This window comes from Drosophila arizonae, chromosome 4 (genome assembly GCF_054131065.1).
Source record: "Drosophila arizonae isolate 15081-1271.41 chromosome 4, UAZ_ARI_1.0, whole genome shotgun sequence".
Lineage (NCBI taxonomy): Eukaryota > Metazoa > Arthropoda > Insecta > Diptera > Drosophilidae > Drosophila > Drosophila arizonae.
The window spans coordinates 14,877,410-14,901,878 of record NC_142924.1 but is presented as its reverse complement, the minus strand read 5'-3'; the positions used below and the strand labels follow the sequence as shown (position 1 = coordinate 14,901,878).

The following is a 24,469-nucleotide window of genomic DNA, read 5'->3' as shown; positions in this document are numbered from 1 at the left end:
AGAATGTCACATGATTAAAGTAAGATTCACTCTACGTAACATAATAATTTAAAGCATCTATAAGCTGTAATGCTTGCAATTTTCTACAGAAGTTGCACAGTATTAAAATAGCTCTTTTCGTAAATGAGAATAGAAAATCATAAAAAAAAAAAAACTGGCATACTTTTCTACATTTTTATTTAGCAAACAATGTATAAAAAGAGAAAAAATCCCCTAAATCAGTTAGGTTCGTCTTCTATGGTAGTTATTGCGAATATCGAATAGCGATGTCCTCCGAAAATTCAAATGGAAATCAGAAGCTCAAAACAGTCGCGGGGCTATTGACCAAGATCGAGAGAACTGATAGCAGGTCACTCGCTTGGCCAACAGCCCAGAGACATGGAGCCAATAATAACCAAGCTTATCAGCCACTGGACTTGTATCCGAAGGTGCCATTGCTGTACTCCGCCATCGACTTGGACAACTGGTTCAAGGAAACAATTTCGGAGAATGAATGTAACAAAGGAAATTTTTTTAACATACTGTATAACTGCAAAGCCTTGGGTAAAATGACCGATGACAGATTCTCGTGTGTTACTGTGAGCAAGCCTAAAAAGAAGAAAGTATCAAGTGAAGCCAGCAGCCACGCCTTTCCGTTTGGTCCAACAACCCATTCAAACAAGTTTCTATACAAAGAATCAGATAATTTGCAGAGAAAACCAATCAATGTGCCTCGATTGAATATCGTTCAGTATTACAAAACTCCAGTTCAACCTAAGAGACACGAAACTAAAAACAATACAATTTCATTGTCCTCCATCAAGTGGTTGAGGAAATCCATTGATATCATGTCTAAAAGTCTGGAACCCAAGAATGTGCATAAGATCAGAGCTAAGCCAACGAAGAAAAATCGTATGAGAAAACCTTTAATAGATCGGAATAAAAATTTATTAGAAATCAGTAAAAAGACTATTCACACTGAGCAGAGAACGAAACATCCTTTACATAAGAACAAGAAAATAAGTGTATTGAATAAAAATATTGATGCAGCGAGAAAGAGAAAAGGAAAGAGGCAAAATAAGGATGAAGTGAAAGAGGCTATTGGTGGAAACAGAAAAATTCTGAAGAGGCAAGTAAGGAAAATTTATTCTGTACCTGAGAGAAGAAAAAGGACTGATATGATAAGGGGCATTGGCGTAAGGAAAAAAATTCCTCTAGCAAAGGAACGGAAAAAGGGGATTGGTGATGATATTCTGAATATATATAATATATATAAGCAACTTAACAGAGATATCAAAAAAAAGAAATTGGAATTAAAACGAAAAATTCCTGAAACAAAAGAACCGATAAAGAGTCTACCTGATAGGAAGCTGTATAAAGTACCTAAGAAAAGGGAAAGGGGCCAGATAGTGCAGGGCATAGACCTGAAGAAACGTCCGGAAACAAAAGGAGTGAAAAAGCTGATGGCTGATGTAAATTTCACTGGCATTTCGTATGTATCTAAGAAAAGGAAAAGAGATATCAAAGTAAAGGATATTAAAGTAAAGACAAAAATGCTGGAAGCAAAAAAAGCGAAAAAGAAAAAAGTTGGGAATCTAAATTTGAAGATGATCCAAAAAGAGAGGGATAGTAAGAGAGAGGTCATTGATTCAAAGATGCACAGAAAGGATGGCAAACAAAAAATTAGTGATGTAAAACATAAGAAGATCCATCATTTACCTAAGAAAAAGACAAGAGATAATAGCAAAGAGAGCATTGATTTACAGATACAAAGAAAAGATGAAAAACAGAAATTTTCAAATTCAAAAGTTAAGAAGATCCGTCACTTACCTAAGAAACCGAAAAGCGATACCAATAATCCGGACATTGAGGAGACCACAGAACTTCCGCAAAAAAAGATTGTGAAAAAGAAATTTCTGAATGTAATGTTTAGGAAAAGTACTGATAGAGCTAAGAAAATGCGCTCTGAGAAATCGTCAAGCAACAGTATGGTATTGGTTGATGTCGGAAGTACGCTGGACACAATAGACTGGGATCAGTCCATCTATCAGTCTGATGCATTTTTTAGGAACAATGATCGTCCTTTTAAGAAATATAGACCTAGTAGCAAGCAACAGACTCTTGAAAACAAGAGAAAAAGAGAACAGAAAAGAGACTGGAAGAGAATGTTCAGCAATGACAGTCTTGATATCCTAGAAGACTATGAGCGCGCGAATGAATATATTCTAAAAAAACAAACATATCACAAAAAGAGTTTCGTCAAAAAATTACCATCTGGGGAGCTTTCACCGATGTTTAGTGAAGACACATCGAAGGAGGCAAATTTAGCAACGGGTCAGACATCAAGTACCGAAATGATTGAAGCATTTTCACAAAAGAAAAAAAAGTTAAAAATTATCACTGGAGGGTTACAAGTTGTCGAAGATACAAAAGTTGTAAATATTATTGGTACTGGAGAGCGGAAAATTGATGGGGAAGATAGTCTTCCCAACATTGATAAAGAGAGATCTAATCTAAATAGATATAGGGAACTCGGCTATTTTAATGCGTTCGCCAAAAAGAAAAGGTCCTCAATTGATACTTCAACCAATTCATTGTCAGACAACAAAATAAAAAGAACTAGTTCAAAATCTAGTAAACTGAGAGTAATCGAAAGCAAAACAAGCACTACTGAGCTGAGACATTCCAGCACACAAGCGATCGACGCTCATATGAAGAACTGGTGGTTACATACAGGAAAATCTCCTTCACCGGCCATGAGTAATACTTATTCAAAAGGAGAAAAAGGTTCTTTGGTCTCATATTCAGTTGAGGGCCACCAGAACTTTGGCCAGGATTTCCATTTTCCAGGTTTACCTAAAATAGGAATAACTCATAGAAGACATTATTATTATGAGCCTGACCATCTTTTGGCTTTCAAATTGATGCAAAGACCCAACATACTTCAACAAGAATTTCAGTCCCAGCCACCGGTGATCAAATTTGTAAAGCCCTTCTCAGCAACGGAAAAAGCCTCAAGCTTGGAAGAAATAAAGCAAAAGGCTAGAAAGAAATCATACGAGTCTATTCACTCTGAGTTTACACAAAATATCGAAAGCCAAAAGGTCGAGGAAACTCACTCCGAAAAATTAACAGTTGTGGACGTTGATTCCCCCACTGCACCGTTTCTCTATTACCCATATGATATGATATACTCAAAAGATCCAGAGACACCACCAGAAGTGAAGCCAGTCCCTAAAGGAAAAGGTGCCGTCAAACGAAGAAAGGTGAAGAAAGTGCGGTCAGATGCCCAAGTTCATCAGATCAAATCTTGCTGTTGCATTTGCAATAGATTATATCGAAACAGAGGCGACGATCCGTTCATAGCCAAGCTGAAGCGCCAAATGAAACGTCAACAGCTAAAGCTCTACCTGAGGAACATGCAACGGTTCAAGCCAGTTGATGAAGCCACACATGAAACCAAATTGAAATTTCAATGCACAGATGATATCGCTCCGTGTTGTCAAATTGTTCCGTCTGTCTACCGTACACCCAGATACTAGCTGCACAGCTCAAGCGATGTTTGTACAGTATTTAGACGGATTTCGTGAAATTCGTTTATTCGGTAAATAAAAATTTAGTGTATGTAGTTTCGTATATTGTTTTTGATTTCTATAAGCTACAAACTAAGTACAGTCGAGACAAGTTAAGGTAAATCAGCAAGACCTCTATGGGCTATATATATATAAATAATTTTGACTAGATTTTGATAGGTAAACAATGTAATCACAAAAAGGCCGCAATTAAAAGTTTCTAATTATAAATAAAAATATCAAAATAGTCAATGGCTCGACGCTTTAACTTAATCCAAGTGACTAGCATTATAAATTCCTTATATACATGTATATATAATATATCAATTAGTGAGAATCTTTGAGTGCATAATTTATGATGATCATCTATTGAGCTGTACTCGAACCTATATAATAATTGAAGTCGTTTGCTACACTGCCTAAGTCTATTATCTTTAAGTCAACACTTCCAACTAACCTATTGGTGGTCTTATGCTCGTACTGCTGATATATGTATCTACCCGTAACATATACTATCTTAAGGGTTCTCGCCAGATCTATGTACACGCTAAGCGGCCACTCCTTATACGGCAGCCTCTCTCGACTTCGTTCTATTTGCATTCTCCAGTAGGGTTTTGGATGCGGCCTTATTCTTCAGATGGGCTGCCTCGTAATCACTGCCGCTTTCATCGGCGAATTGGATGTCATCCAGGTGTAGGTACTCCTGCAGGTCACGGGACGACTTCTCCACAAGCGTCTCCTTTTCCACGTATGAACCGGTCATTGACTGGTCAGAGTCCATGTGGGTCTCCGCCTTGCTTATGCTCTGATGCACTGGAGCAATTTCAGCTTCTGGTTTGTCGATTTGTCTGGGCCGCAGTGTTCCAGAGTCAGATTCATTGCCAGAGTTTGCTGCATTCAGCCGGAATTGCTGTCTAGCTTGGCGGCGCTGCTTGCGAGACATATATGGAGTTGGCTGCTTGGTTGGCGTGCCCCTCTGGGTCGTCTCGTTGGGTGATGTGGCCTTGGACTGATGTTGGCTGCTGGGCAAGGATCGTTCCTCTGAGCTGGGCGTGTTGTCCGTCGTCGTAGACTTACTACCTGGACATAGGTAGTGACCGTATTTGGGCATTTGTATTTCATCAAAAGTTGGATTCGTTTCATCGGGAATTGACGTAGGTTCGGGTGTCTTATCCTCATCCTCTCGCTCAGGCGTCTCCTCAAACGGTGGTATCCAAATGCAGTAGGCTGGATCCATGCCTAGGTAGGAGCCGGGTGCAGCACCCGCATTGATTACATTGTAATCATAGTAGTCCATCTCAAGCTCCTCTTGATTGCCAAGGGAGAACTCAGATCCAGGTCGCGCCAAGAGCTTCTTGCGGTTCTGCTTCTCCTTGGACTCTTTCGGATTGCTAGTTGTGCGTATGGTGGCCGTGCTGACCACACTCGCTGCCGGAGAGTAGCAGCCCTGCAAGGGAATATACGATGCTATTAAAATCGAATTAATCACAGAGAACTGCATCACTTACATTGGTTAGGGAGGCGCTAACACTGCGTGATCCCATGCGACCCAGGCACAGCGAGCCGGAATTCGAGTTCAAAGAGGCAGCATCACGCAGACTCTCGTCCAGGCGGGAGCTGAGCAGCTTCAATGTCACTGCGTCATAGCGATCGGAGTACTTGCTGAGCCTGTGGCTGTTCAGAGGTGGACTATTGCACAAGGAACTCATGCCTGACGATATGATGGACTCCGAGTCCTTGGCACTGTCCTTGCAGCTCAAAGGCTCTCCACCGGTGTGCGTTGTGGTGCATTTCTCCACTCCATCCAGGCGTTGCAGCTGCAGTTCCGGATCGCCAGATAACGGTGAGCCAACTGGACTGCGACTGTCGGTCGCCGGCGACAAGGACGTTAACGAGGCGTGTTCATTGCGCAAAGTCATCAAGGAAGCAGTGCTACCAAATGTTGCCGGCACTTCCTCGCTACAAAATTGGAATCGTTTGTATGAGTTTCAATCATATACATACATTGTTCATAGGGCAAAGCTTACCTCTTCACCATTTGCTCGTCCTCTTTGAACTCGGTTTCATGGGTCACGTTCTCGACGTCAGCGCTTTCACGCAATATGGAGTGCCGCAGTTGATGTTTGGGCCGCAATTTCACAAGATAAATCACCTCGGATAGAAGGGTGGTCGTTGAAATGGCACGTGATGGCGGGTCATGTAGCGAGCTTAACGATGCTCGTGGCGTGTGCAGGTGTGAACCTTCATCCTGCCGACGTGCCACAGCCAAATGATATTTTCGATACCGCACTACATATTGAGCACCTGTTGAAATAAATGATAGTTGACTATACAGCAAATAATGCAACAAGCTGATGCATTTCCGATTGACACTGACTTTGTGACGTCACGTGCGCACTCTTTCGTCTTTTTTTTGTAACTCGTAAAAAGTTTGTTATGCAGCCCTGGTATAAAACTTTTGTTGCGCATAGCAAATGTGCGTAATTGGCGCCAAATTTAAACTCGAATTTCTCTTAGCTGTTAAACGAACTGCTGCTTTTGGGCAGAATTTTCCTAATAAAACTCAGACTTGTCAGTTAACTTACCTAAAAGCGCGCTTATTATGATTATAATAGTAGCAAATACCATGGCGCTGAGATGGACCAGAGTGAAGCGCATCTTGGCCAGTGATTTTTTCTGCGAATTCGTGCGCCCTTTGGCCGACAGGCGTGTGGCGGCCAGAACTGTGGTGACATTACTACCACTTCTGCCCACTGCATAAAAGAAACAATATTCATTAAAGCGCACTTTAAAGAGGGTTAGTTAACCTACCTAAAGGCTTGACGTTGGCCATGAAACCTCCGGTACATGATGCAGCATCGTAGCCCCCAATTGATGTTCCGTTCGCTGCCACGTCGCCCGAAAATAATTCCACCAGCAGCTGTGCTCCGCTCGACTCAACAGCTAACGGAATGCCAACATGATTGGCGTCGTCAGCAGAGGGACGCCGGATGCCGCCCGCTGTGGCACCATCTCCATTGAGCTCCACCAACAAAGTGGATGACAGCGACGGCCCATCGCGCACCTTTATATACTGCGCGGAGCAGGGCAGCCTCAAAAAACTGAGTTGCATGGAAATGGTTTCCTCGCCGTCAACCTGCGGATGGAAGTGTGATTAAAGAGGGGATTAAAGGTAAAAGCTTTGTTATCCTTTCGCTTACCTGAATTAGCCAGAAGGAGCGGCCAGGACAGCTTTGCGTGGCTCCAGCAATAATTCGCTTTGGCTTGGATGAGCCCAGGTGCACAATGCAGCCACAGCGGCAGCCGGGACCAATCTCCTGATGAACCTCGGTGACATTCGACTTGGTCAGAATGCTGCCACTAGTCTCATAGATGCAATCCCAAGTGTCCGCAATGCTCTTATTGCACTTCTCCGTTTGCACAGATGGGCCCTGAAATTAAAGACGTGGAAGGGTTAGAAAAATCGAGACCTGGGTTTGCTTTATTTATTAGATTTAAATTGTTATTATTATTTACATTATATTTATTCGATTTATATTTTCAGTTTGAACAGCCTTTATTTAGTCCTTATGCCGAAACAAAACATTCACAAGAATATACACAACATTTTTATAACTGACTGATTGTGTTTTAGTAGAACAAGTTGATCTCGTACTCATCCTCCTCGTCGACATTCTCATCCTCGCCAGTTAGCTCAGTCAGGCCAGCGGTGGATAAGCTTTGCATCGACTTGGTGGACTCCGCCTTGACGACGTCCTCAACTACGGGCTTGGCCAACGGGGCAGTGGCTGGTGCTGCGACGCTGCCCTCGCTGCTGGCCTTCTTCACAGAGACGGTGCTGCTGGAGCCCTCGGGCTCTTCGAGCGGCTCCTCTTCCACCTCTATGACGTCCTCTTCACGGGATGAGGACACATACAGTGTGGTGCCGAATTCGACATCATATATGGAGACATGATCATCAACCTTTTCAGTGGGCTTCGCCTGAACCTGGCCCTTCAGCAGACACTCTGGCAGTTTCACCTGCAGGTCCGGCAGTTGGTCCAGCACTTCCGTCTGGAAGAGATCACAGACTGCGGGCCGCGGCTTGTGCGGCATGAAGCCCATTTTGCCCGGCGTGTACAGGGATGAGGTCACAGTGCTGATGGTCTCCAGAGAGGGCGTGCGTGGCAGCTCAGCCGAGTGGGAGCTGACGATGTTCATCAGTGTGGAGAGGAGGTCGCTGCGTGCCATTTTATTCATGTTGATCGCTTCCTCGCGCACGTCATCGATGACTTCTTGTGGCTCGACGTTGGCCTCCTCAAGTCTCTGGGGGAATAGCTTAATGCATTGCTGGCTGACGATGGCATCGCGCACGGTGACCTTGATCTCCTGTATGATGCCGCGCAAGCGTAATATTTCGCTCTCATGCTGGTCATGGATTGCCTCCAGCTGACGCTTCTCCAGCGTCTGGTTCTCGATGCGCCTGCAGAGGGACTTGATTTTGCCAGCAGCATCTTTGTTCCGCGCATCGATCAGCTGATCCGCCTCCTGCTGCTCCTCGTAGGCTCTGCGATACTGCAGCGCCTCCACGTACTTGCACTTGAGCTTCTCATAGTTGGTGGTCAGGCTCTCGATGATCTTGATCTTATTTATGGAGTTGCGCACCAGCTCGTTCTTGATCTGATCCAGGGCGCTGTACTGCACCATGATCTCCTTGTGCTTCTCCTTCTGGTTGTTGTACATTTGCTGCAGCTTGATCTGCGACATCACCAGCATGTCGATCTCCTTCTGCAGAGCGATGTTCTCTCTGATGAGTCGGCGCGTGTAGCCGGCATTGCGAATCTCGCTGGAGCGCGTAAAATCCTCGGAGACCTGCAGCAACTTGGCTTCCACCTCCTTCTTCAGCGCATCCTTCTCCACGACAGCGGCCTGCTCCATATTGTAGAGCGCCTCCTTGTGCAGTTTCTCTTTCTCTCGTATCTCAATTTCCTGATCATCGAACTTGGCGAGCAGGATATCGCGCTGTATGCGAAACTCATCCAGCGAGTTCAGCTTGCCATTGAGGAGCTTTATCTCCGAGGTCAGCTGGTCGTGCATCGCCTTATATTTGCCCTCCAGGTCGGCGATCTTCTCCTGGGCCACCTGCTTCTCCTCGTTGCGTACCTTCGATATCTCCACCAGGCGCTCCTCCAGCTCTGTTATCGTATTATTCCGCTCCGCCAAGGTGCGCTCCAGGTGGGCAGCGACATCAGTGCGGTCCGTGTCGATGTCCTGCAGCTTTGTCTGCAGGATGATGTTGGACTCATCCATGTTGGCCAAATGGGAACGCAGACGCGATAGCTTCTGGTTCAAGTCCGTGATCTGCAGCTCATAGAAAGTGCGATCCACCTGAGTCATCTTGTTGATCTCCGAGCCTTTGCCCTTCGAGGACTTCCTTGGTTTCGGCGGCATCTTGACGGTTTCTCTTCAGACTGTGTTCCCCGTTCAGTTGAGTAAGAATTTTGTGTTTATCAACAATAAATGATGTATTTACTGACTGTATTCGATTCGAGCACTACATTCTCTGAATTCCACAAATTCCTCTAAACAACATATGAAGCCAAACAGTTGTCAAGGCGAAAAACAAAAAGCTTCCCGAGCCAGGCCAAGGAACTGTGAAAGCTTTGCGTTGCCAGGACAATCGGCAAAATGAAGGACTATTTAAAATCACAAATCCAAGTCAACAATCTTTTATTATAGCTTGCGTCAATTGTTCTGAACAATGATGAAAATTAAAAGAAGTGAAAGTATTTCCGCTTTCTTTTCAAATACAGGTGTAACAATTCCCGTTGTCTGACTCGTCCTGTCTGGGTAATGCGTGTAACAACAATGAAACAAAGCCACTGCTTTGTCAGCTGCCTGCATATTTAATGGCAACTCCCATAAGTGTATTAAAAAAGGCAGAAAACCGAGAAAACTGAGAAAACCGAGAAAACTGAGTGCTTAGCCTTAGTGAAAGCCAGAAAATTCGATTTCCTTGCAGCATTTTTCTGGCGCTTCACTTGCGGAATCTGCAGAAACTGTTGGCGCTGTGACCCGTGTTGAATACATTCATGTATATGCTTAAATACACATTTGACGATGGCATAGTTCCAAGAGCAGTGCCCGTCTCTCTGGCAAAAACTGAGAGCGGGAAGTGTTTTTCCGCTTTCTGCTTTCCGCTGCCCGTTGGCAACGTTGTAAATTTGCCAACGCAATCTGGAGCAAGTGTCGCAATATTGTAACACTCTGCCCAGACAGTCGGGACAATAACAACAAGAGCAGGAGCAGAAGCAGCAGCAGGAGCAGGGAACAAGAACAAGAACAAGAACATGTTTGCCAGCAGGAGAGGCAATCCCTTCTACCCCTCCTGCTTCCCTGAGATAGGGATCTCTCTATATGTAAACGTGTCTGCGCCTAGTTTGTAGATATGCTGTGATTCAGCATGCAGAAGCAGCAATGAACTGAATCATGAGCCTCGACTGCAAATTGTCTCTGAGCCGAAGTTGGTGTCTACACGAATTTATAGACCGAGTTAAAAAGCAAAAGTTTGCCAGCGAAAGTTCGACACGTTTAGTTTTAGTTGCAGTTAAAGCGGCCGCCCAAAAAGCGGAGCAAAGTTTTGGAGTAACTGTTTAATAGATGGCATAAAGTTTATCTAAGCCAAAGTTGAGTACATACCTCGCAGAACTTGGCGCCGTAGCGCGGCGGCGGCGAGTCACAGAATCGATAGCGATTGCGAGTGCCGCCCAGGCAGTTGGTGGAGCACGGCGTCCACTCACTCCAGGCGCCCCAGCCACCCGTGTCGGATTCTGTGGAATAGTTAAGCAGATTAGTGATTAGTGAAGCTGCAAAGAGCTAAACGAAAGCGAGCAAACGAGCGAGCTTCAAGCAGCTTAAATGCAATTTGTTCCATGTGCCATGGCGGAGGAGCTCATGCTTGCGCTGTCTGGCAACGCCGTTTGATGGGGCAGCACCGGGAGCGCTTGACTTACCGCTGACAGGTAGCGTGGGCACACAGTCCATGCGCACATCCGCAACGGCGCCGGAGATGGCCTGGCTGACATAGACGAAGCAGTACTCCACGTACTTCTCCGAGAACAGCTCGCAGCTGAAGTACAGTGAGTGCTGGCTCTTGACGACCCGCTGCTCGGCGACGTAGTGCAGCGAGGTGGGCGGCTTGAGCGAGGCCACATCTGCGCGCAGCTTGGCATAGAGACGCACTCGATCGCCCTGCTCCAGGATGCAGCCGGGATACTCGTAGAGGACGCCCACTCCCGTATGTGGATCGCAGGGAAAGATGCTGCGCGCGTAGACATTGAAGACGAACTCATCGCTCCAGTCCACGCTGAGCATACGCCGTGTGGTGGGCACATTCAATGCCGGCACCATGGGACGCAGCTGGACGGCATAGTTGCCGGCCAGGCCGAACAGCTCGCAGCCCAGCTGCACCTTCTTCAGCTTGGGAAAGCCGTGCACCTGCTCCGCAAAGAGGACGCTCGACTTGGAGACATTGGCCATGTCGTAGGAGCAGGTGCGCTCCTTGCCACAGTAGACCAGCTCCAGCCAGAACTCTGGCAGCGAGGGCTCCGCTCCATGCAGCGCCCGCTCGCAGTTGACCTCCGGAAAGCGCAGCGTGACCTGGACAGGTGCCTTGGGGTAGGTGCGCAACGTCACGGGGCTGACCAGCATCTCGGCACTGGGCCATCGCACGTCCAGCGTTTGCAGCAGCCGCTCATCCTGCGCCGGCATCAGAGTTGTCGTCGTCAATGGAGTCGGATCACTGCGATTGACCGTCGTCTTCAGATTTCTGACCACCTGCATCTCGTACAGGCCACCGCCGCGCGCAAACGTCTGGCACGGCACTGTCACCTGGGTGATGTTCTGCCTGGGATCCGGAAAGACTGGAATATTTTGCACAATCTCCTTGCGCCGGCGCTGCAGCACCAATTGGCTGGAGCTGGTCGTCTCGCTGCCAATCTCCCCCTCAGCTGGGGCAGCATCATTAACGATTTTGCTAATGACTAAAGTGCTCATTATGGTGTTCACCATGCCCTCCGCCCCTCTCTGGCTCACGCCCACGCCCAATCCTGTGCTGCTGTCAGTGTTTAAGTGGGCGTCAACACTGCCGTCTGTTATATTGTTTTGATATTGAGGCTGAAGCTGTGTTATATTGGTCCTTTGTCCGGGCTGCTGCTGCGGCTGCTGTTGCTGCTCCTCGTCGCCGCTGAACTGGATCTGCACATGCAGGTCGCCGCTGAGTGCAGTGAATGTGCTCGGGGACATCAGGCGACCCCTGCGCACCGCCAGCACGTGACCTTTTGTTGAATCCCAGCCAAGTCGTGCCACAAACGAAACAAATTAATCACCACATGCAAAGCATACAGAGATAGATAGATAAAGGGAGAGGGAGAAACAGAGAGAGAGAGAGAGAGAGAGAGGGAGAATGAGTTAAGAATTATGCACAAGTCTTTGTAATTTATTTCTTATTGTCTGCCAGCAGGAGTAAAATCCACACCCCCGCCCAAGCCCCTTTTGACGCCTCTTCTTTTTTTTGCTGTTCCCTTTAAGTGCTCCCCAGTTGGCATAGGCGAAATCTCTTTTATAACCTGCTGCCACTCTGCCAGCAGAAACCCCGCATTCAGCATTATTTCGCCTGCTTTGTCGAAGTCAAGATTCTCAATAGGTGAGTGTGACAGGCTAAACAAATGGAAGCGAACAACAGCTAGCAAATATTTATTGATTTCTATTTGGTGACATCTTTTCGGAGAAAAAACATATATACATACATATATCAAATATAGGATTATATACACATATATATGTATATAAGATAAACTGTGTTATAGCTGCTGCTGCTGCGACTCCTGCAGAATTCACTCCCAGCTTCAATCTACAGATAAGAGAAAATTCATTTACTCGAAAAGAGAGTGCGATAGATGCAATAAAGATATGCAGCCGAGTTAATTGAATGAACTTCGCTTTGACAGTTGCTTATAAGGAGAGAGAGAATTTGCGAATTTCATGCGCTACTCTGATTACTTAACTGTAACTCTGACAGCTATTTCTATAGTTAAAATAGTAGCAGAAATAACTCTAATGAGAGACAGCATCAAGCCTGATATTCGAAGCTGAAGTACATTTATCAAGTTAACTCATTTTTGGCTAAAGTTTGCCTGCCATTAACCAAACACCGCAGGGAATACTGAAGCTCTCGCCTTCCCACTCTCTCTTTATCTCTGCTTCGCTCTGCCTGCTATTGACACTCTCAACAATATTTAACTAACTACAAACAAAAAGTAGTTGTAGAGAGCATTAAGTCTAACAATTGCATAAATCAAGCTTAGATAAGGAGCAGGAAAAGCACTTTCGCTGCGTCCCATTCCCAGTTGAGTTGATAACTCCGACTCATAATTTAGTTGAGAACAAAAGAGAGAGCTAACAGCTAAGAGCTAAGAGCTAGAACAAATTGCTATGATAGATGTAGGCTGAATGCAGAGAAATGGCTAAGCAAAAGAAAACGCAAGTAACAAAAGCACACACTCACACACTTACACACACACACACACACACACTTATACACACAGGGAAATTAAAGATTCAGACATCCATTTGGATTGCCATGGCGCGAGCTCGACTCGACTCGCCTCGACTTGTCTGTCACTCACTTGTGCAGCAGAATAGCAGAAATATTATTGATGATATCATAATCTTCCACTTGACTACTGATTCGTGGCCAGATGCTGATGCTGATGATGCTGCTGCAGCTGACATGCCAACTGTCTTCTTCCGCTTTCGATTCGTTGGCATTTTCCTTCTTGTGCGCTTCCTGCGAGCCATTGTCGCCGACGAGAACGACTTGGGTGGTGCTTCTGCTACTTGCCAATAGATGGCGTGCTGGGTGTATGACGAATTGAGCCGTTAACGTTAGTGTTATTGTTGTGCTACGTGGGGCTCCGTTGAGCGCCTTACCATGCACCCCACCCAGCCAGTGGGCGTGGCAGGGTACGCTCAACGCTGTAATTTATTGTAGCGCGTGTTGTTGTTGCTGTTGCTGTTGGGCTTCTGGCCGATTAGAGATTTTCCATTAGAACATAATGCCAACGGTATTGGGCTTAGCATTTTTCTGAAAATAAACGAAAATAAGAAGAAAATATTGACGTTAAACCAAAGGCCAAACAATGGGCGAGACAAGCGTGCAGTAATTGCTGCAAGCTCTGATCAGATTAGAGAGATAGAGAGAGAGAGAGAGAGGGAAAGGGAGTGAGTTTTTCTTTTGCTTTTTTACTGTCTTAATTCAATTGTAAGAATGAGCCCAAAAAATAGAGTGAAAGGAAATGAAGATTGTATTTTATTTGTATTTTCAATTTATTTTTATGGCATGCTCTCTGCGCTATTGTTCGCTATTTATTTATGGGTAATATTTGCCTCTGTCTACCTCCATGTGCCGCAAAGCTCAGCGGAGCCTAACAACCGCAATCAATTGCCATATCCCACATGCGGCCAGGTTGGCCGGCTCGCAAAACCTTTAAAGCCTAATGGTTCATATGTTATTAGTGAAATCGGCTGTCATTGAGCTCTGCCCGGTCATTAATTACACTCGCGTGTGTATGTTCATTTGGCCAGCCGTTCGATGTATCTGTTTAGGCAACAGTCATCTCCCAGCTGGTCTAATTTGGGTCGCGCTGGCCGGCCAAACTGAACCGAGTAGGTCCAATCAGGCGCACGTGCTACAGGGTGCTAATGCAGTCCATAACAATGAGGGGGATGATAATTTAGGGTAGCTCTTGAAGCCCAATGAAAGCGGCAACGAATTTCCAAATATTTAAAGAATTTCAACACAGCCAAACATATAGGGCTTCAATTCATGCCGAAACCGAATTGAAAAACTGCCAGAAAAAATACTACGAAAAATATAATCAATATTTTTTATCGAAACGGAAGCTTCAATAATTCAGTAAAAATATTTGTGAGATAAGTGTTATTTACATGCAAAAATATATCAAATAAAATCTGGAATAAATGAAAAGCAAATAAATATGTTGAAAAATTGTATATTTAATAAATAAAATATTTATAAAATAAAATAAAGAGCAAAACACTGAAAATATTCAATTAAAAACCAAAGCTCATGCCGCTTAACAATTATAATCAAATTACATCGGCATCGTTACACTGTGCAGGTTGTGGAAATGTAATTCAATTTTCTTTAAATAAATAATAAACTCTTTAAGGCACTCAACTAAAAATAGTAAAATAATTTACTTTATATATCAAAGCTGCAGTCTACGCCATCGATTTCAATTAAAATCAACTAATGTTGGCCTACATGGATTTGGTACCAGTGTGCGTGTGTGGATGGGAGCTGCATGCGTAACGATCAAGTGAGAGTCGTAAATTTACAATCAATTGCACATTTTACACTACCCAATCTGCAAATCTCTCTCTGGCACCCGCCCCGCAACGCCATCATCATAAATATTGATGAAACACAGGGGCAGGACCTGGGAGCAGGGAGCAGGGAGCAAGACCAGAACCAGGAGTTCGAGCCGTAAATCTGACTTTAATGTGCGACATGGGGTTCTGCTGCCCGCCCGTTTCTAAACTATTAACTGCACTGTGAGGCCAGGCCAGGCCAGGCCCGGCCAGACCATGGACCGCCCATGGCTGTAGGATGTGTATCTGCATCCTAATTCTGACCGGTGCAGAGATCCAGAATTGTCGCAGCGTGGAAAATCAAAGCCAATGCGATTGCAAAATTGCCAAGTTACACGTTGTTGTTGTTGCTGCTGCTGCTGCTGTTGTTGTTGTCAGCGAGGGCAGTTTGATAGGCAAAATGTCAATGCCCCGCTGCATGACCAGTTGGCGTGTGGCATGTGAATGGCGTTTCCGCCCCTTAGCCTTACTTGATTATACTTTGTGCCTCGCTTTCTCAATGTTATGCACATTTTACAGACCCTTTCTGCATGTGTGTGTGTGTGTGTGTGCGAGGGTAGAATTTTTCCGAGTGCTGAAATGCGGCGCAAAAAGCAACCGCATGCGACAAAATAAAAAAGCGAAGCGGGAGGCGAGAAGAGAGAAGCGAGTAGAGCAGTGGAATAGAAAAGGGAAATGCTCGTTTCAAATATTCGTATTCAAACATTTACACGCTCTGTTTACCTCTAATCAGTAGATAAGGATGGTAGCAGGAGCTGGCTGGAAAAGTCCATTTGTTGGCCCGCATGCGATATCCCCTTTCATTTTCATCGCCAAGTGCAAATATTATTTTAAAATGCTTACAGCCTTAATGGATTCCATACAATGTTATTATGTCATCAATGTGGTTTATGTGCTCAAAATAAACTTAATTGAAGCACTGCAGCGCAAGCAGAAGCACTAAAAGGGATTTCCTTAGTGCAACTCTCCATATATTTACTCTTGTGGTTCTTTTATGGAATGTATCTGAGTAATGTGCTTAAGCTTAAAGTTTAAAAAAATAAATTAGAAAGATTGCTGTGCTTCAGTATTTTGGTAAACATGTTTAAGGAATTTCTCATGATTTACATTAAATTCTAGCAATAAATAAATGTGAGAATAATAATAATAAAAATAACATTAATATTAGTGTAAAATTAATTATAATAATATTGTTGAAAAATACTAAATAAAATGCTCAGTATTTAAAATAAAATACAAATATTGAAAAAAAAAAAAAATGAAAAAATATAATATTAGGATAATAATAATGAATATTAAAAAGTTATCAATGGTAATATTAAAAAAATAATAATGCATAAATATGGATACAATTTATGGTAATTATATTAATAATGGACGAATATTAATATGAAAATATTAATAATAATAATAATGAACATTTAGTTTTCTATTCAGCTTTTTGCACTTCACTTGGGAGTGAGAAGAAAATACATAAAAGTAAATATACATAGAACGACGAGAGACATACCTATGCCTAAATAGAAATACTTAGATCTATATGTATTTATGTACAAATAAGAAAAGAAAGTTTCAAGCAACGGCCAAACTCATGGTTTATTATACAACAGATGTTGCCCCTCTTATATGTATGTCATTCCATTGTAGACCGTTCTGCGTTCGCCTTCAACTACCTTAGTCAACTGTAAATAAGACTTGTGTTTGCTGCAGGTGCATGAACGAGGCCAAGTAGCGAGCGCTCGCCGCTTCTGTCAAAAGAGAGCTTATTTGTGAGTAGATAAACAGAGCTGCACTTGACCCAAGCCATAAATAGCACAACACAGCAGCAGCAGCTGGACATTTGAAAGATATTACGTATACGCACGGGTGGCTGTCTCCACTAAGTGGGAATAATGGACTGTGCTCGACTGTTAATTGAGCAGCAGAATCGACACTTGCATCGCTATCAAATTATCAACTGTTGCCGTGACAATGAACCCGAACGTGTCCACACACACACACGTGTGCACATTCTCTTATATATATTTATTTATTTATATCGTGTGTCCGTGCCAGACCAATTCATTATAATTACGGTTGCTTTCAAGTTGCGCTTCATATGGTCTTGACATGCCGTCGCTCGTGAATACGAACGAGTGCGAAGCCGAGTGCAGCACAAATTATCGGCAAATTATGTGGCAGACTAGCTACGTTACAGGATTTTCCACAACAGCAGCCAACTTGCCAGGAGAGGCAGCGACAATTGACATTGAAGGACGAGGCAGGAGGTGGCGAACAGGAGTTGCAGATGAACTGCAATACAAGGGCGGCTGGTTGTCGAGAAAGCTAAGCACTTCCGCAGCTTAGTTAAAGCAACATCCTCCCACACATACACACACACACATTCACACTGGTCCCTTATCAAAACTAAGTAAGAGTTTCACGTCAACAGAAGGCATATTAAAATAGCTTTGGGAAATGCATCTGACACACACCAACACCAACACCAACACCACACAAGCCACCAACCTACCGCCAACTAGTCCAACAGTTGAGCAATGTTTTTTCTACTCTTTATGGCTGTCGCCATATCACGGCGCCAGGTAAAATAGAAAAAAGAGGAAGCGAACCTGACGCCCACGTCGAGGTCCATGCGAGAGACCATTTAAAGCAACTCAGACAACCAAAAGGGTTGCCTGCCATATGGATATATAAATAAGCATAAAAATAAAAATGAAAAGAAAATGGAGAAAAGAGAGAAAAGCAACAAATGCGAGCATTTACAATGTGCTATGTACACGTTCTATGCTCAGGTGTGTGTGTGTGTGTGTGTGTGTGGCCAGACAGCCGCAGGCAAATGCTAGAATTGCATGCAAGCTGAATGGACTCCGAGACGGGACTCGACTCGACTCGAGTCGACTCGGCCCGACTCCAAACTGGTCTGGGTTAACTCCTTGGGCTACCTTTGTGCTCAAGCTTTATGAGTTTGCTGCTCAACTACTCAATATTTGAGTAGCAGCAGAAGTTGGCAAATCAACAACTAACAAAGTGCACAGGGGCGTCCAAAGAGAGAGTTTATAGAAGGGAGCTGCAAGCTGTTTCGGCTATAAGATAAACTTGCAGCTGTAGTAAATATATAGTGGAAGATAGTTATTAAATAATATATAGAGTTCACTGCCCCAGATGCATCATAGTTTATGGTATAGATATATAGAATATTCATTCAGCTAATCACGAAATCTTTCCATATCTCTTTGGCTTAGTCTGATTCCAGACAGAGTATTAAACTATTTTCTATAATTTCCACATCTGTCAGCACCCCCATCAGCCATGTCACTGACTTCCTAAGACGTTCTCATGGATCTCTGTCGCCGTAAGCGACTGAACCATAAACTTGAATGCTACAACATTTTCTATTTCCCACACACATGTGCAGGAGTTCAACAAGCTGCACGCTCAGCTGGAATTGCTGATATCCTTGTTGCAGCTCTCGGGAAGTGCAGCCAGGTCCTTGTCAATGCATAATGAATGCCGTTCGCCTGTGGGTGTCTGTCGGCTGTGGTTTAGATATTTCAACTTTTAACAGCTCAACGCACAAAGCATTTCAGATTGATTAAATTACTCGGTGCAAATCACTCAGCACTAAGCTATTGGCTCTTATTCAATTTACATGGCATTCTCTCGCCGCACTCCAATCGATATTTGAAGTGTATAAAAAAGGAATGCGCTGGAAAAACATGGAATTGCGGTTTAGCGGGGATGAAACTATGTGAAATAAGTAGGCCAGCAGCGAAATCAGAGTTTGTAAACACACACAGCACCACAGCACCACAAAAGCAAAAAAAAAAAAAAAACTACTTTAGGCAACCGATGGGAGAAACAACAACAATCATGTCATCATGGATTCATATTTGTCTTACGAACCGAATCCCTTCAAGCGCCGCAGCCCCATGGGTGGTTGCTCTCTTCGCCCGCAGACGGGGAAGGGGGCGTGCCAGCATCTAAGTGATTGTTATGCTCGATATCGAATACATAGCGCAGCATAGCATAGCATAGCATGCCATACTTATGTATGTTTATTTATTTAGATTTATTCCAGCATTAGCACAACTTCATTAGAAGCCATTGACATCGAAGCGACTATATACATACATACATATATACAGACATACATACTTATAGATGTCTACTCTGCTTTCACGCTGACTAGTCAATTTTTAAAGGCGTCTTTTGGGCGCCACAGCATTGATTTTCATTAAATTGGAAACATTGACAGACAAACCGAAATATTACATTAAGGCAAACGAATATATATATATATTCCATATGTATATATTTGTACATATATATATATTGCAACATAAAAAACCAATTTAAATTTCTTTCAATCTCACTTCAATTCGCAGCTTTTGAATTCACTGCGCAATATATTGTAGAAAATCTGCGTAGTTTGAGAAGGGAATATTTTGATGCTTAGAAATAATAATAAACGAAACATGTCTGGAATTAATATGGCTTTTAATGAATGCAAGTTATTTATGTAAAATTTATGCACATTTTTATTTAGCCTTAGAGTAATGAGTATCAAATACCCTAAAAGTGAGGGAAGTTCTATAGCAAAGTCTTTTAACTAATCCAAGTAGAGTCTGCGATTGATAATTGATTAAATTTTATTATTATTCTTATTATTCTTCTTCTTATATAAGTATATTTTTCTAGTTTATGCTTTTCAGATTTGTAGTTGTGCTATAGACTATAAATATTTATAAAATGTTTATACATATATTATATATAGTCTATATAATATATATAAACATTTTTGTATACTACAGTGACAAGCAAAGCTGTAACACGAATTCAATGTTGCAAATTTAAGGGTCTGTATCTTTGCTTCTACTCTATGGATGTTTAAGATCTTAATTTTATTTTGTTAATACGATATTTAGCTGTCTTATATGAAAATTTGAAATCATTCGGTTGGCTGGAATATTTATAAGAAATAAAAATGTAAAGAAAGTCAAATGTTACAGTATTGCAGCCTGGTTATATATCATGAAATGTATTAATTTATAATTTTTTAATAATTAATCTATGGTTACATATCTTTCAATTTTTATATACTTTAAATATATAAAAAAAAAAAAGAAACTAAATAAATAATTTTACTTTTGTAAACTTAAAGTGAATGAAGATGGCATGCAAACTCTTAATTTGTTCGGACAGGCAAACGTTTGTGTGGTCAGGCCGCTTTGTTTTCATTTAATTTTGCGGAAACTCATGAATAAAATTACAAAATATTTTTAATATTGTTTTTACAAGTAATGAGAGTGCGCCCGAAAAAGTAATCAGGCGGGCAGCCTGACGCTATTCGGCCATAAAAATTTGCTGTGGATAAATCTAATTTGAATACACGACGAAATGTGCGCGCAGTTTTACAACGGACAGACACGTCATAGACAGGGAGCTGCCGCCTTATCAAGACAACACTTTGAGGACACGCAGCCTGCGGGCTCTGGCCAAGTCATAAATAAGGGGCGGCAGGTGGGGGTGGCAGCAAGCCGGAAGACAGACAAATGAGATTGAAACTTAGGTGAACCAGGAAGCCAGCAAGCAACAAGAGCTCAGCATCTGCACAGAGCAGCAGCAGAAGCAGCAGGAGAAATAGGAGCTGGAGCAAGAGCAGGAGCAGGAGCACGATTTATGCATGCTTCGTCGCTTGGCACCGAAAAGTAAATTAAATTTTTCCTTCTGTATATTTTGTAATGAAATATGTGATTGAATTTTATTGCTGTCGAATTTATGACACACATGCAAATTGTATAAGGTGCGCGGCATAGGTAAACAGTGGAGAGCAGCGAAAGGAGAGGGAGGCAAATACTTTGGCTATTATCCTGTAAATTACTTTCGCTTTAGAAATACTTTTTGAACGCCTTTCAGCATTCCAAAGACACTTTTCGTTTTTATTTTGGTTTACCAAGTTGCATTGCGTGATGTCATGTGAATGTGAATTGCTCTCAGCATATTGCTTAAATTTCCATTCAGTTCAAGTCAGGGGACTAAACTAAAAACTTATGCAATTAAGTCAACAACAAGTTCTTCAAGTGGAAACGCAAACCGCCATCAAGCAAAATGAAATGACTCTCTCTCTCTCTCTCGCACACCCTTGCCCCTCTCGCTCTCCCTCTCTCTCTCTCGCAAAGCAAAGCAAAGTGAGCAAAAGTAAAAACTTATTTCAGCTAAATGAGAAAATTATTGTACCAAGAAAATACCTCTATAAAAGTTGCTTAATTTAGTTTAACTTGAAAATTACAATTAAATGAAAAATGTAAAATGCAAAATGCAAAATGCAAATGCAAAAGGCTAAATGCACTCTCTGAAGCCTTTTAAGAGGTTCGTCCCCCGTTCACACTTGGACCTTGTTATGCGATACTTGAAGCATTTGTATGCAGCCCACATGTCAGGAAGCGGGGCTGCAGCTCTTTGTAAAATGAAAATGAACTGAAGCCCTGCGAGACAATGTAAATTGTTGGCTTAACAAATTACTAATCCAATGCTCCTTGTTAAGCCAAACTTTTCAGCTCCTCTAGCTTCCAGCAGTTTAGCAGGTCAGACAAAAATCCAGCACAGCTTTGCACTCCTCGCCAATTTGCAGTTGGCTGTGCTGTGTTTTGCTTTCACTCAAAGTGTTCTCCTGCTGAACATTGAAAGGACTGTCAGCTTATTTGAAATTAAAAATAACGTAACTATACACCTAGGGTAATGGGCAAAAAGAAAAAAAAAACAAAATAGCATAATAAGTAAAGTTATGTGTTCTTTTTTATGCATTCTCCTTTATTACTACAAACTTTTACTACAATTAAAAGCAAATAGGAAGCCATTGCCAACAGGGAGTAATCGACAGCGTGATACTCATTCATAGACTGGATTTATTAAACAATGCATTTATATCTATGATTTTTTACGACCCCAAGAGGCGAATATATACAAAATACGTGTTTGATGGATCTATGTAGAAAAGCAAATAGTAAGCCATTACAAATAGTAAAAAAACTGTGAAAGATGTAGTCTTTAGCAACTAGAAACGTCCTCATAGAGGGACAATTAATAGAACCATAAATATGTTAGATAAAATTGCCCACAAGGCGTTCCTCGAAATTATTATTTAAAAGTTCCTAATATTAAATTTTAACGCAGTATATATTTCAATAAACGAGCATATTATAATATTTTCATCTGTTATGTATTAGTATATGTAAGTGAAGATCAATATATATACTCGTAGATTACATTCAACATCGTATAGCCATCATTATTAATAGCGATTGCCTTATAAAATGTAAAGTTATTCTTCATTTCCAACTGCCCCACTTAATGTATTCAACATATCCATCCTAATATACCCTCTTCACTTTGTGAGCGAGCATAAAGAGCGACAAGCATCTCCTACGCAGCTCCGCAGCTTAAAAGCAAATTTTGCACATGTATAAATAAAATGGAACCATTTTTTGTTCGTCCTGTCGAGCTGAAGGAAACCCATTTATAATATGCAAACTGTGCAGGATGACAGGAATAGGTTAAACCATAAACACATTTCCTCTAAATGTGGTTAACACAAAAAGGTATACATTTTTTAAAGTACCACGGTCTGTGGCGGCCGCAGCTCGACGCAAGAATTTTCCGCACTTTTTAATAGTTTCTCATTTGCGAACCACTAAAAAGTTTTATGTGTTGCTGTTTTAAATAGTTTTCCTGCTTGGCTGCCCTAACAGAGCCCGCAACACGTTGAACGGAATAATAATTTATGAGTGTTTTGCCGAGTTTTATGTGCAATTAGAACTTATTAAGTAAATTGTCGAGCTGCATACGAAACGTAAGTGTAATAAAGTAATATCTAATATGGACAGATCCTTCGACTTTACTACATATGCTTATGTGCCCTCGTCCTACCGGCCATCGCGTGTTGTCCTTTCATTACTCGACTACCTCACGATGTGTGTGCATTATGCGGTATTCCTCGCCCAGGACTTGGGCAGACATTTGGCCAACCCCCAGCTAGGGTCAGACAGGAGTTCAATGCATTCAGGCGGCCGAAGAAAGGAAAGAACAAAACCAAAAATGGAGTTTTCCTTTCTCGAATGAACTCGCCCGGTTTTCCTTTTGTTCGTGCTGTTCTTTCTCTGTTTAGTTTTGAGATATGCCATATCATGACTCGGTATTGTGTGTGCTTCGATTTTCTGCTAAATTAGACGTGAGATTTTGATCAGCTGTATCAATTTCGATAAGTGCTAAACAAATTTGGGGATATCTGTGCTACAGTATGATGATGGACAGAGAAAGAGAACTTTCTAAGTTACCAAATCGTCAAGTGAAAGTTAGCTCCATTAAAATTTCTGGAATTGATTATCCCATACCTGTGGCCCAGCTAAAAAACACACCCCAAAATGCAGGCGATTTTTAAAGACACCACCAAAACAACAACAACAATCACAACAGCAGGAGGAACGTGCGCGACAGTTGTTATACGGTAAAGTTGGTGCTTTACTGTTACTATTTACCTGCTTTTAGAGCATCCATGCTGCAATCTAGCTGATAGTCCGCACACACACACATAAACGCACACACGCACTCACACAAAGGTCTATTATGTAGCCAAAGTGCCCATTTGAAGGGGGCTTAATTTAGAGACGCACTTGTGTTTGGATTCGGTCTGTATTGTTTGCTTGTCTACGGTTCCGAAAAGACGCCATGACAATCTGAAGAGCCTTTGTTTGCCTTTGGCATTTCACAGCGGCGTTTGGGCAACTCAATTTTCACAAAATCGCACAAATTCCCACAAAACAATTTTCAAGTGGCGCTTGACCATAACACTGGACAGCGCATATATAAACAACAATATTTCCCGGCATTTTTCTAGCGTCTAGCGGCGCTGTGGGTGACTCACAAAGACCGACGGATACGGCACGCTGCTAACAACACGTTGCACGAGTACTGAGTGCTGAGTGCCACAAATCGCAGCGACTTACTATTGTGGACTTTCACCCACGAACGGAGACGCATGCAAACTGACAGCCACGCGACTCGAATCTAACAACCAAAGCACAAACACAGCAAACGAACGAAATGCCGAGCACGAGCACGAGCATAAGCACGAGCCAGCCGATGGCTCCGTTCAGCGGGTCCTGGACGATTGACAGAGAGAGAGAGAGAGAGGGGAGTGAGAGTGAGCGAGATGGAGACAGAGAGCAGCCGAGTGAGAGTGAGTGAAAACAGAAGGTGGTTGTTTAACCAGCTACGAAGGTGGCAGCCAAAAGGGGTGGTTTGGGTGGTTGGACTTAGATTGCAAACAATCTGCACGAGCATTGCGACGACGCGTCGTCTGCTGTGAGTTGTAATTCAAAAATCGTGATCTGGGAGGGTGGGTCTTGGGCGTTGGGTGGTGGGTGGCGCACACTGAGCATTCGCCAGAGCTGTGCGCGCTGCTCTTCTGTTGCGTTGCACAAAAGCAA

The 24,469-nt window shown here is 42.9% G+C and overlaps 2 protein-coding genes across 2 annotated transcripts; both read right to left on the bottom strand.

Moving 5' to 3' along the window:
• Nucleotides 1–160: 160 nt before the first annotated feature.
• On the bottom strand, nucleotides 161–24,023 carry gogo (thrombospondin-1 like protein golden goal). The gene is made up of 10 exons (XM_018007989.2): nucleotides 23,519–24,023; nucleotides 13,217–13,674; nucleotides 10,544–11,866; nucleotides 10,230–10,360; nucleotides 6,752–6,982; nucleotides 6,363–6,687; nucleotides 6,137–6,304; nucleotides 5,579–5,855; nucleotides 5,060–5,510; nucleotides 161–4,998 (listed from the first exon to the last, which is right to left on the bottom strand). The coding sequence occupies exons 2-10, from the start codon at nucleotides 13,386–13,388 to the stop codon at nucleotides 4,114–4,116; spliced, it is 3,963 nt and encodes a 1,320-aa protein (XP_017863478.1). The 5' UTR covers nucleotides 13,389–13,674; nucleotides 23,519–24,023; the 3' UTR covers nucleotides 161–4,113.
• On the bottom strand, nucleotides 7,083–9,163 carry LOC108614072 (cilia- and flagella-associated protein 157). The gene has a single exon (XM_018007990.2). It carries the CDS (start codon nucleotides 8,979–8,981, stop codon nucleotides 7,182–7,184), a length of 1,800 nt encoding a protein of 599 aa, XP_017863479.1. The 5' UTR covers nucleotides 8,982–9,163; the 3' UTR covers nucleotides 7,083–7,181.
• Nucleotides 24,024–24,469: the final 446 nt, after the last annotated feature.

Coding starts and splice junctions, on each gene's coding strand:
- LOC108614072 (XM_018007990.2), bottom strand. CDS start 8,981: ATGCCGCCGAAACCAAGGAAGTCCTCGAAGGGCAAAGGCTCGGAGATC.
- gogo (XM_018007989.2), bottom strand. CDS start 13,388: ATGGCTCGCAGGAAGCGCACAAGAAGGAAAATGCCAACGAATCGAAAG. Junction 6,688..6,751: donor GCTCCTTCTGGCTAATTCAG/GTAAGCGAAAGG, acceptor TTCCATCCGCAG/GTTGACGGCGAGGAAACCAT. Junction 5,511..5,578: donor GACGAGCAAATGGTGAAGAG/GTAAGCTTTGCC, acceptor CCAATTTTGTAG/CGAGGAAGTGCCGGCAACAT.